General features: G+C 41.4%; 1 protein-coding gene across 1 annotated transcript; it reads left to right on the top strand.

Moving 5' to 3' along the window:
* On the top strand, window positions 1–9,381 carry tyrp1b (tyrosinase-related protein 1b). Its single transcript, XM_042485595.2, has 9 exons — window positions 1–92; window positions 1,028–1,386; window positions 1,638–1,746; window positions 3,402–3,615; window positions 4,822–5,026; window positions 8,188–8,355; window positions 8,590–8,769; window positions 8,853–8,999; window positions 9,071–9,381. The coding sequence occupies exons 1-9, from the start codon at window positions 79–81 to the stop codon at window positions 9,274–9,276; spliced, it is 1,602 nt and encodes a 533-aa protein (XP_042341529.1). The 5' UTR covers window positions 1–78; the 3' UTR covers window positions 9,277–9,381.
* The last annotated feature ends 2,188 nt before the right edge of the window (window positions 9,382–11,569 follow it).

Genomic DNA, 11,569 nt, shown 5'->3' with positions numbered 1-11,569 from the left:
TCAATAGCTATTTAAGCCAGCAGAGGGAAATGGGCTGACTCTTGGGGGGCTTTACAGTTCTGCAGAGAGAGGAGCAGCATGCACAGTCAGAGGTAGGGGAAACACATTCCACTGATCATTTTTCACATCATGAACTATAAAATGCAATAAGTCTTGAAAATTAACAGCGTGAGTGATTGCTTCTGCACTGTTTACAAACTGAAAGCGGATATGAGACTGATGCACAATTTGCTATTGGCGAAATTAAAGACTGAAAAAGTTTATTTCAGATGATGGATGTACGACAGATTACCACATAACAGCCTTTGTTGCAGTGGCTGAGCATTACGGTTGAGAAGTGCATTCAATCATTTATAGTGTACAGCATCTAGCAAAAGTGCAACATGTAAAATCCTTTTTTTCCCCCAAGTTTTTTTTTCTTAAATTGGCAACTTTTCTTCAATGGCTGTTATCACTGTTTTGTTGAAAAATAATTGCTCCTGCCAAACTATTAGTCCCTCCTTCATTCACTCCTAATCAACAAGCTTCAAAAGACAAAGCAAATCTAACTACATAAAAAAAGGTTGAAGCAAATCATCTCTTGCCGTCTGTTGTTGAAAGCATTTCTGAACTTGTAAGAGTTGAAAGCTAATGGCTTTGTGAATTATGAATAATGACTCGCACTGCCTGCAGGGGCGTGTAAGAAGTGAAGTTTCGGAATAATGTTAAGACAATTGGCTTTAACAAGAGAACACAAACCCAGCTGAGTTGTTCTTGAGCTTAATTGAAGTGCATGTCTGCGGAGTATTGAATTTTTTTGTCTTCATCTTACCAAAAAATGTGTGCGGGGAAAGGCCCGTTACAACCCCGAACATGATAAGTGGTTTAGAAAAAGACAGATGGATGGATGTGAAACAACAATGTAATATCTGTCTACTCTCTTTGTGTTTCTAAAATATCTAACCTACTTTATTCTTACCTTATTCCCCCTTTTCTAACTCACCACATGCACCTAAAACTCATTTTCCATCTGTGTGGATTTTGGCAGTACGTGGAGAGCGGGTATACTGGTGGTGACCCTGTGTGCCACCCTAACGCTGGCCCAGTTTCCCCGGGAGTGTGTCACTCCCGCGGGGCTGCTGAGTGGCCAGTGCTGCCCATCCCCTACAGGAGTGGCAGGGGACGAGTGTGGCTCCAGCACAGGAAGGGGGCAGTGTGTGGCCATTGCGGCGGACAACCGGCGCCACGGGCCCCAGTACCCTTATGCTGGGCGTGATGACAGAGAGAGGTGGCCGCTGAGATTTTTCAACCGCACTTGCCAGTGTAATGGGAATTTCAGCGGCTTCGACTGTGGGCGGTGCCGACACGGGCTGACTGGACCGAACTGTGATCAGAGGATCTCTGTGGGTAAGAAAGTTGATGCAGCGTTGGCAACCTAAAAATTTTTACTGTACGCTTCAAGATCTCAGCGGGCCTCGAAGGCGAAAGAAAAGACATCAGTTGAGGGAATGAGGGCAGCATTTATTGTTAGGGAAAGACTATGTCTCTTTTAATTTTTAATAACATTTTTCTCTTCTTTTGTCTTCCTTTGTTTCTCCTACACCTCACCAAACATTCCTGCCCTCCTTTCTTCCTCCACCCCATTAACCTCGCTCCAGTCAGGAGGAACATCATGCAGATGAGCGCAGCTGAAAAGCGGGCATTTGTGAACGCTTTAGATCAAGCTAAGAGGACTGTCCACCCTGACCTGGTCATCTGTACACGCCGGTACATTCAGTTACTGTATATCACACTACCCAAATGATTCTCTATGGATTGATTATGATTAAAAGCTAGGAATATTTAAAAGGGCATTTAATTAAAGAAGTTTGAAGGGAGAATGATCTTTATTCAGCCAGTCTTTGGTCTTGTATCAAGACTGTTAAGCAGACAGCCCAGCTTTGCCCAAAGACCTGCAGCCTCTTTTTAGCTGGCAGTTGAAAGCTCAGTAATATAGCTTCGGGTACATCCATGCTGTGTTTTGAACATTATCAGTAAAATCATAAAATTTCTCATGTCAGCTCTCTGTTCAAGCTGCAGGTGGAAGTGCAAATTATCAGTTTGGATAGAAGTAAAGGGATTTATAATCTTCTAAGTAGCAGTACATAAATCTGTGAATAACCTCCTTCCAAGTCAGTTGAGGATTATAGTAGATTAATTTTCAAAAGCAATTCTCAGCTGCAGGTAGAAGAACCCTTTTAACCTCCTAATTAAAAAATTAAAATTCTCTTGTATTAATGGGCATGCCTAGGATCTCAGCTTCAGGCCTCATATTTGAAGACAAATGCCCCCTCCATAGCTACAACACAGAAATCAACTGTAGTGGATACTGGGTTTAGTTTGCATTCAGCTATTTTATGGTCCTTTGAAAGTCACAGAAACAAAAAATGTGATATAAAAATAATTGTTTTCCTTACTTGCACTTATCCACTATGTCAAAACATCTGAAATTCACCTACTTTTTTTTTTCTCGTGAGGATAATATTTCAGTTCTATAGAATCAAAAGTAAAAAAAAAAAAAGTCTGTTGACTTAATGTATAAAACTGTGTAAGATATTGGAAAAATGGTATCGTTAATAGACAAAGGAATAAGCTACGCTGTAAGATTTGAAAGTATGTGATGATTGATGATACCTGCCACCATAATGTAATCTTAAAGTTGGGTCAAATGTGAGCAGGGTTGGGGTTCATCAATTTTATAATTGGTTGGCACACGTGACAACCAACTGTAAAATCATTAGTTGTAACTATAAATGTATTTTGGATGTTTAAACTTTTTTAAAGGGGTTTTAAAACAAAATTGATATTTTTAGTAAATTCTTACTATTTTGAATGGTAAGTAGCAAAAGTAATTAGACATTTTACTAATAAATTAATTAAAAATGCCGTTAGGTTTTAAAAATGGGCAATGGGTCTCTAGAACTTTCATATTATCTGGTTCTTGTTTCTATTGGTTGCTTCATGTTGTTGTTACTGTAGCACACTGTGCCAACCAAACCCATAATGTTTGCCAACCTACCCCTTGATGGGGCTGGTTGGCAGAAATGCACAACATGACTTTAATCCCAAATCACCTAATTTTAGAAAACATTTCTGTATATTAAAACATATTTATTTATAGCTGAGACCTCATCCTTTCATTTATGTTTGGTTTAAATATTCTAACAAATTATGCCAGAAAAATAGAGTGGAAAGTGAAGTGTGCTAAACCAACTCGTCTCATCTACATGCAGTGTCAATTAATTTGTAGTTTAACTAAACGGATGTATTCTCACACATCAATCCAGCCAATATGATTTCTGCACTGAAAAATGAGGATAAACTTAGAGAAGTGTGGAGAAAACACAAGGTGACATTTACCCTGCTGCTCCTCTCACCTGCAGGTACCAGGAGGTGTTTGGGCCCGATGGCAGCACCCCGCAGTTTGAGAACATCACCATTTATAACTACTTTGTCTGGAGCCACTACTACTCTGTCAGTAAAACCTACCTGGGGCCTGGCCAGGCCAGCTTTGGAGGTGTCGACTTCTCCCATGAGGGCCCTGGTTTTGTCACCTGGCACCGTTTTCATCTTCTGCAACTGGAGAGAGACATGCAGGTGAGAAGAGGGAAGGGCGGTAGGGAGTGAGACAAAGTGTGTGGGGGGGGGTGCGTGGGGGGGATTGGAGAGGCAGCTCTTGGGCTGATGGAGTGATGAAGGAAGTGAGGACAGGAGAAGGGATGATAAGAAGAGGAAGGAAAGAGAGTGGGGATTTGAAGAGATGGAGACAGAGCGGAAAGCTATCCTGGAGGAGGAAGAGGGAGCAGGCAGGGAGGACAGACAGAGGTAAGAGAGAATTATACCAAGTTCACATCCATGTTTATGAAAACATGGATTCAACACACACATCCTCAACCCGGCAGCACAGAAGATCTATACAATCAGGACAGCTGACCCAAATGTCTCCCGTTCTGTTCCTTTGACACGTCGTAATTTAATGACCAGAAAAGTGTTTTTGCAGAATATTATGATTTCACAGTGCAGCTGACCTTTGATCTTTTGGATATAAACTGTAATTACTCTATTATTATGTCCTATTCAACATTTGTGTGAATTCTTGAATTATTGCCAAAAGCCACAGTTACCTTGACCTTTTACCTTCCGACCACCAAATTCTTATCAGTTCATTCTTGAGTCTAAGTCATGGATATATTAAGAAAACCTGAATACAGCATGCAGGCTGGGCCCCATTCATTCTTATGAGAGCTGCTCAGTATTGCATGAAGCAAAAAAATCTCTAGCGGTATGAATGCACCCGAATCTTCCGCAGTACCGTAGACATATCTTTCCCAGTGTACGTCAATGGGAAAAATTCCTTCTAGGCCCCATTGCATCACACAGCGGACCCAGACAGTGTAATTCCATTTTTGGCCACTATGGAAAATTTGCTTCAAAGCCTGGCAGTCTTCGTGGGGGCTTGGTCCAAGTGGGCAGAAAAATGAGATGAATGCAAGGTCCTGTGACCTTAAGCTTTGACTACCAAAATTGAATCAGTTCATTGCTGAGTCCAAGTGGACATCTGTGCCAAAATTGAAGAAATTCCATATTATTTAGGGGTTATTTAGATACCACATTTACAAGAATGGAACAGAAAACCCCAAAACATGTGCCTGCGGCCTTGGCTTTTGCTGGCACAGAGGCATAGAAATGAGGGATGTGGTGAAAAATCATGAGCTATTGAAAGCCCAAAGACAGTGGAATACACCGCATCATTTAATGAAATAATGATGATCAATTGTGAAAAACATTATTCCATCTATGCAGGACATGCTGGGTGACTCCACCTTCGCCCTGCCCTACTGGAACTTTGCTATAGGAGGCAGCGAGTGTGACATCTGTACCGACGACCTGCTCGGAGCCAGGAGCTCCTTCGACATGAACTCCATCAGCCCCAACTCCGTCTTCTCCCAGTGGAGGGTCATTTGTGAGAGTGTGGAAGACTACGACACTTTGGGCACCATCTGCAACAGTAAGGCCACTCGCAGAAACACACAAACACACACACACACACATTATACGGCACTATGCAGGAGAGCGGTGTTGATATACAGCGTAGTCTCAGCTGCATCAGAAAAGAGGGCAAAGAGCTCATAAAGAGAGCATGTAGAACATAAGCTGCTATAAATAATGCCTCACAGCTGTTGTGCCGCATTCGCTATTGCTCGCTATTACTAACAGTTTGTTTGAAACTACTTGACTTGTTAAACAACTTCTGCGTGCATCCAAAGCACTGCACACTGGATTTTTTTTCTCCCACTGAGCCTAATTTCTCTATAGCAGACATACAGTTTTTCAAGTGTTAATTCCCACTGGGTCAAGCGGTTTAGACAAGAATAAGGCAACTCTGTGTAACACTGTAATAAGGTAGACTTTGTGTGATCAGATTTGCAGAGATTGGCTCTCATTCCATGCTGGCACCAGATTACAAATTTTGCTTTCCAATAAACCTTATTCATACAATAATTTTTCATCTCGTATTATGGAATAATAGAAGAATGTCAATCCTCTTTTAGCGTAGGCCTCGTGTTCTGCTATAAACACAGTAAAGACGGGGGGAGTGCTTTTTGAACAATTGTACATGTATAAGAAAAAAGCTGATAAAAGGTAGAACATGTGAGCGGCCAACGTGTCAGTGATCTGTCTCATTAATCCCCTTAGAGAGTCATGACAGGCCGGTATTTCCTGCGTCAACAAGCAACGTCTCCTTAAATGGGTTAGGGGGGGTTGCCTCATTTGTGCATGTGCTTGTTGGAGACAGGAATCTAGCAGTCTACTGGTTTCTTTGATCTGAGAGAATAATCTTCAAACAGACAGACAACTCAGTTATGTAGCCTTCTGTTTATGGGCTCGTGTGTGCGTGCGTGTTTGTGTACGTGTGGGAGAGAAAGAACAAAAAAAGAGATCATGCATGCAAGAGACAGAAAAAAAACTTGTGTTCAGTCACAGAGCTCCCACTCACTACTGTTGACTTTTAGTGAATAATTAAAAAAGAAAACTGCCATGCTGTCATGTTTAAGGCTGATCAAACTAGTCTGGTCTCCCACATAGAATTAGAAAGTAGTTCAATAACACAGCATTTCTAATCATCCGTCTTTGCTTTTCTGTGGGGACCGCTGGCCTCAATCTGAACTACGATGCCCCACTAACCAAAAAAACTACAACTCTTCTCGTTTAAGACATCTTTTGTCTCTGATATTAAGCTTGGGTGGTATCTATTTGTGAAATTTCACCAGAGTATACGGTAACTTATTTGACGGTATTGGTCTGCGCTTCTACCTACCTACCACCCACAGCAGTTTGCTACATTCCACAAGCTCACTGAGCTCTTTAAGTCAAATACTTTTTTTTAAAAAAAAACTCAAAATTGGTAGAAAAGTACATTTTGACACCCATTTTCCTATTTTCCTTTTTAAACAGACAAATAAAAACAGTTTTTCTCCTCCACCAAAGTAAGATTAACATTAGGTTAATTACCTTGCTAACTCATTGTAAAACACACATCATTAAAACTTAACAAAAACAAAATAAAACTTGCCTAAAACAGTCTTGGTTAGTCTTGACAGTCCACTGTTCCAACACTTACCAACTCGGTCAAAATAAATAGTTGATGGCCAATCACAAAAAGATGCGACGCCAGAAAAGCGTCGCCAGATAAGCGTTGCCAACAAAACCATTGTTATCCAATGTTACAGTGCGCCTGTCGGATGCTCCTCTCTTGCTGCTGCGCAACACATTTTTCTGGTGGATTTTTTGGCGCACATAAAAGTTAAAATATTTTTAGCTCAAGGTGTAGAGTCGCACTGCTCATCAATGTAACTTTTGGCTGAAGCAGCCAATCAAATCAAGTAGGAGGCGGGCTTTACTTCTCACCACGTACTTCCTGTTTTGTTCTCAGGGGCAGTGGCAGAAACAATAGGACAATGGCAAACAGGGACGAGAAATTAATTTTGTCTATATTTACATACAAAGAGCTTTACAATGATAGGTCTCCCCATTATTCAAACAGTGACTGCAGAACTCATGCCTGGAGCTGTGTGAGCAGCCAAATGAATCTTCCTGGTGGGTAAAATAGAACATATTATATTATGCACACGCAGTATGTGCATGCAGCTCCGCTCCTCAGGCGCTCCCAGTCATTTTTTCAGATGCACTTCCAAAGCGTTTTTGCAGCACTAACACCCACCATGACGCATTTGATCAACCCCTTAGATGTGAAACTATGCTGGTTTTCCTAATAGTCACTCTGCCGTTGCTAGCCAGGTGTTTACAGTCTTATGATGTTTTCCCTACCGCTCAACGTCTGCATGCTTCCACGCTTTTTTACTTAAAGACTGACCTCTGGTGGCATGTGATGTGAACTATATACAATACAGCAGAAGTACACAACTTGCAATTGATATATTGCAGTTTTGTAAAATCAGCAAACAGTTTTTGGTTGTCTTTTTAGCTGTAATGTTGACATTTAAAAGATATATAGTTTAAACAGTTGTCTGACCTATTTGACATTTCTGCTGTCCTTATTTTATGTACTGTGTTGCTTTGATAAACCAAATCTACCAGCATGGAGGCTGCTGTGAACAAGAGCCACAGCAAAATAAATTTTAGCCACAAAAAAAAAAAAAAAAAATTAGTTCACTTTACCTTACACACTAACCAATCGAGGCTGGGGAAGACTAGCAACTCCCTTTGCACTGCGTATAAAATCATTAATAGTTCCCTGTTGGAAAGGCATGTCTGGCAGCAAGTTAAAATGACGAAAATATTGTGAATATATTATATACTTAAAATGACAGACTTTTTTTTTAGCTGACCCTTTTTTAGTATGGCTAAAAACTAACCAACTGAGGCAGAGTTTGTTCATTGGCATTTTTTAAAATTTTTTGGGGGGGGGGTACGTGACAGGAGGTTTTCTACACAGAAGTTATTATTTAAAGAAAACATTCTCATTCGGTCAATACAGAATCTCTGTCTGAGAAATAGAAAGGGTTTGTATTTCTGATGGTATTGAGAATCAATCATGCTACCAATTTCTGAATATCCTGGTATACTAAACACCCAAGCTTAGTCACCTCAATGCTCTTTAGTTGGACCATACTATCTCTCACCTTAGGTTCTGTCCTTATCACCCAGACACAGAGACCAGTCCCATCAGGAGGAACCCAGCAGGGAACGTGGCACGGCCCATGGTGCAGAGGCTGCCACAGCCGCAGGACGTGTTGGACTGTTTGGAGCTTAACGCTTTTGACACTCCACCTTACTACTCCACATCCTCAGAGAGCTTTAGGAACACCATTGAAGGTGAGATGCCATGCAACACGGGTCAGAATTAAGGCAGCACCTACGACTTAACATATACCATCAACCTATAGAGGATACTCCGGTTTAATCAAGCTCAGACTGCAGAAATGCTTGAGCAACACACACACTACACCCTCCACTTAAATGGACATATGGTTAGCTTCCACACAGCATTTGTTGTTGTCCCTAATTTTGCTCTATTGGCGTTGTTGTTTTGTTTTGTACTTTCTATAGGCTACAGCGCCCCCCAGGGGATGTACGACCCCGTGATCCGCAGCCTCCACAACTTGGCCCACCTCTTCCTCAACGGGACGGGCGGGCAGACTCACCTCTCACCCAATGACCCTATCTTCGTCCTGCTGCACACATTCACTGATGCAATCTTCGATGAGTGGCTCAGCAGGCACCAACCAGGTACAGGCACACTGAGCTAGATGCAAAATACTTACTCAGGAGGAAGAATAAATAGATAAAGATATATTTTTCTCATCCTGCAGGTGAGGTAGTTTACCCCGAGGAGAACGCTCCTATTGGGCACAACCGCAGATTCAACATGGTTCCCTTTTGGCCTCCTGTCACCAACGCCGAGATGTTCGTCCCTGCCCCAGAAAATCTTGGGTACTCCTATGAGGTCCAGTGGCCAGGTGAATATCAACACACACAAATTCACACACGTTCACAAAACCCCTCATAACCTTCCTCTCCTTTCCCATAGCTCGTGCCTACACCCTGTCCGAGATCATCACCATTGCCATTGTTGCGGCCGTGCTGGTGGTGGCAGTGGTGGGCGGTGTCATCGCCTGTGCCGTGCGTGCCCGGTCCTACCGCTCGGCCGAGGCCCTGGAGCCACTGCTGGGAGAGACTTTCCGACGCTACTCGGAGGATGACCGGAGGTTGGACAAATCACAGTCCGTTGTCTAAATTCACGCCTTTTGAGAGAGGCCTAAATATTTTACTGCATTTTTTTTTTTCTTTTTTTATGCCCCCCATTTCTTCTAATAAAGATGAACTGGTTTTGAACCCAGAGATCTGGTGTCTGTGTCAGTGTTTTTGCTGCAGCCAAGAGGTCAGACTGCCAGGAGCAGCTCGTAATGAGTGGGCAAATTGCTGCTGGTAGACAATAGAAAAGCCTTCCCTATTATGTCCCTTTTCAGCTCCCAGTTACATGTTGCTAATTCATGCAGTCAAAGTTCATCTATCTGTGGGATGAAAGCCAACCATCCTATCAGGTTTTGATGATGATAGGATTCCATTCATTCTGCACTTAATCTCGTCCTTTTATTGTGTGAATAATATGCTGTATGATGTGAACACACCACAGACAGTCCTTAACACTAGAGGCCTTTGCTGCAGGCGTGAATTTGCTCGTCTGAAGCCTGAGGCTTACCAGCAAACTACTTAGATGTAATGTTGCCTCTCACCGATGAGTCACATCAAGTCCATGCAAATGTCCATGTCTTCATAACAGCACACACACCACCCCCATGTGGATTTAACACATTACTGCACCCAGTATGAGATAACTCAATTTACAAGTCATGTACTTTTTTCTGCTACACAACCATTAGTCATCATAGCCTATATTCAAATCATATATTATAGATAAAGAGCAAAACATTTTGCTGAATGTAGGGAACAAGGTAATACAGGGAAAAACTAACCCTAACCATGATTAAGGCAGGAAAGGAACTTTCATTCCAAAGCTGTGATATACCATGACCTCCTGTACCGTAATTGCTGTATTCTATAATTCATAATTCACTTACCTCTTCCCTTTCTTCATGCAGTCCCTGCTCTCGCCCTAATGGGCTAGTTGTTCCTGCTGAGACACAGATACAATAAATGAATTTGAAAAAACAAAAATATTTTCACTGTAAAATCTGACAAGTTAATCCTACATAATAAAAGATTTTTTTTAGGGAATATATAGCCTTGGAAAAGGTGCGTAAAGATAACAATTAGTCTTAAAAGACTACTTTGTAACGAGGCCTGTGTTACCACAGTATAGCGAGAGAGTGCAGATGAATGGTGTCAACAGGATTTTTTCATTCTCATTCTCAGTATTTTTATTTGTGGCAGCCTGCCACAATAAAAACATCTGCCACCATGTATTGATTTTATATTTTTGGAGCTTGACCATTCCTTAGAAGCTCTATTGGAGTATATATACCTTTTGGTTATTCATTATACCACACTCTTAGAGCACAGAGTGTACTTTGGGCACAGACAGAGCAGTGAAAAGCCATACACAGAGAAAGCGATTCTTAGTCGTTCTTGGGCCAAAAAAGTTTGCTTTCCCTTGCATCAATAATTGATTTGATCTGATCAGCTCTGACCAGATCGACAGATCAATTATACCCCCTACGACTCAAACTTCTCATGACAAGTTTCGCCTGCACCGTGTTCACAGATCCACAAAAAAATTTAGAGAAGGGGAAGTTTGGCTCAATTCTGCCATTTATATTTTATTTTTTTTTCCAATAAACCCTTTTCTTGCATTCACCAAAATCAATGTAATGTAGGGTAGGTTCTGAACTGCACAATGCGTAAAAGATCAGTGTGACCTCTGTCCTGTTTGGACCTTTTCATCTGAAGCGAGGCCCATTGAGCCTTTGATTCGGGGTCTCTCAGTAATTGCAGCCACATGCTGCTAATTATCGTAATTACCTGCCCACAAAAGCAAATGCAGCATGTACTTTGTATTTAAGATCCTGTGTTGCATTTGTTGAGGCTGTACCTACCATTGAGGTCATGTTCTCATTTTTTGTGTGTTTTGTTTGTGTAATAGTAGTATTTAGGGACTGTACTTAATCACTTTATTTATCAGAGTATGGGGACCAGGGTGTGATTTCAATTTTTGTTGTTGTTTGTTTTGTAATATCATGACTCTCCCAGGGCGACAAATATTTTTCCTTCAGGTTACCATGGTGACTCGGGGAAAATGCATGACCCTCTTTTCAACATAAATAATCATATTTCACAGTTTTTGGCGATGATAAATAGTTTGACTTTGGAATTTTGTTTAAGAAAGCACACCCATATACTGCAAAATGAACTTTAACTTTGAGTTAGTGTCCAGGCTGCCTTAAAATTTATTAACTTGTCAAATCCAGTCAACTTAAAATTTTAAGGCAGCCCGGACACTCATTTTTCCACATTTTTTTTTTCCACAGCCAATGGAAAAATCCAATAGGCTTTTTTAGGGCCACAATAA

The sequence above is a fragment of the Plectropomus leopardus genome, chromosome 3 (assembly GCF_026936395.1).
Source record: "Plectropomus leopardus strain MGB_pleo_1.0 chromosome 3, ASM2693639v1, whole genome shotgun sequence".
NCBI classification, from domain to species: Eukaryota; Metazoa; Chordata; class Actinopteri; order Perciformes; family Serranidae; genus Plectropomus; species Plectropomus leopardus.
The sequence above is the reverse complement of the archived record's forward strand: the minus strand, read 5'-3'. Positions and strand labels throughout refer to the sequence as shown.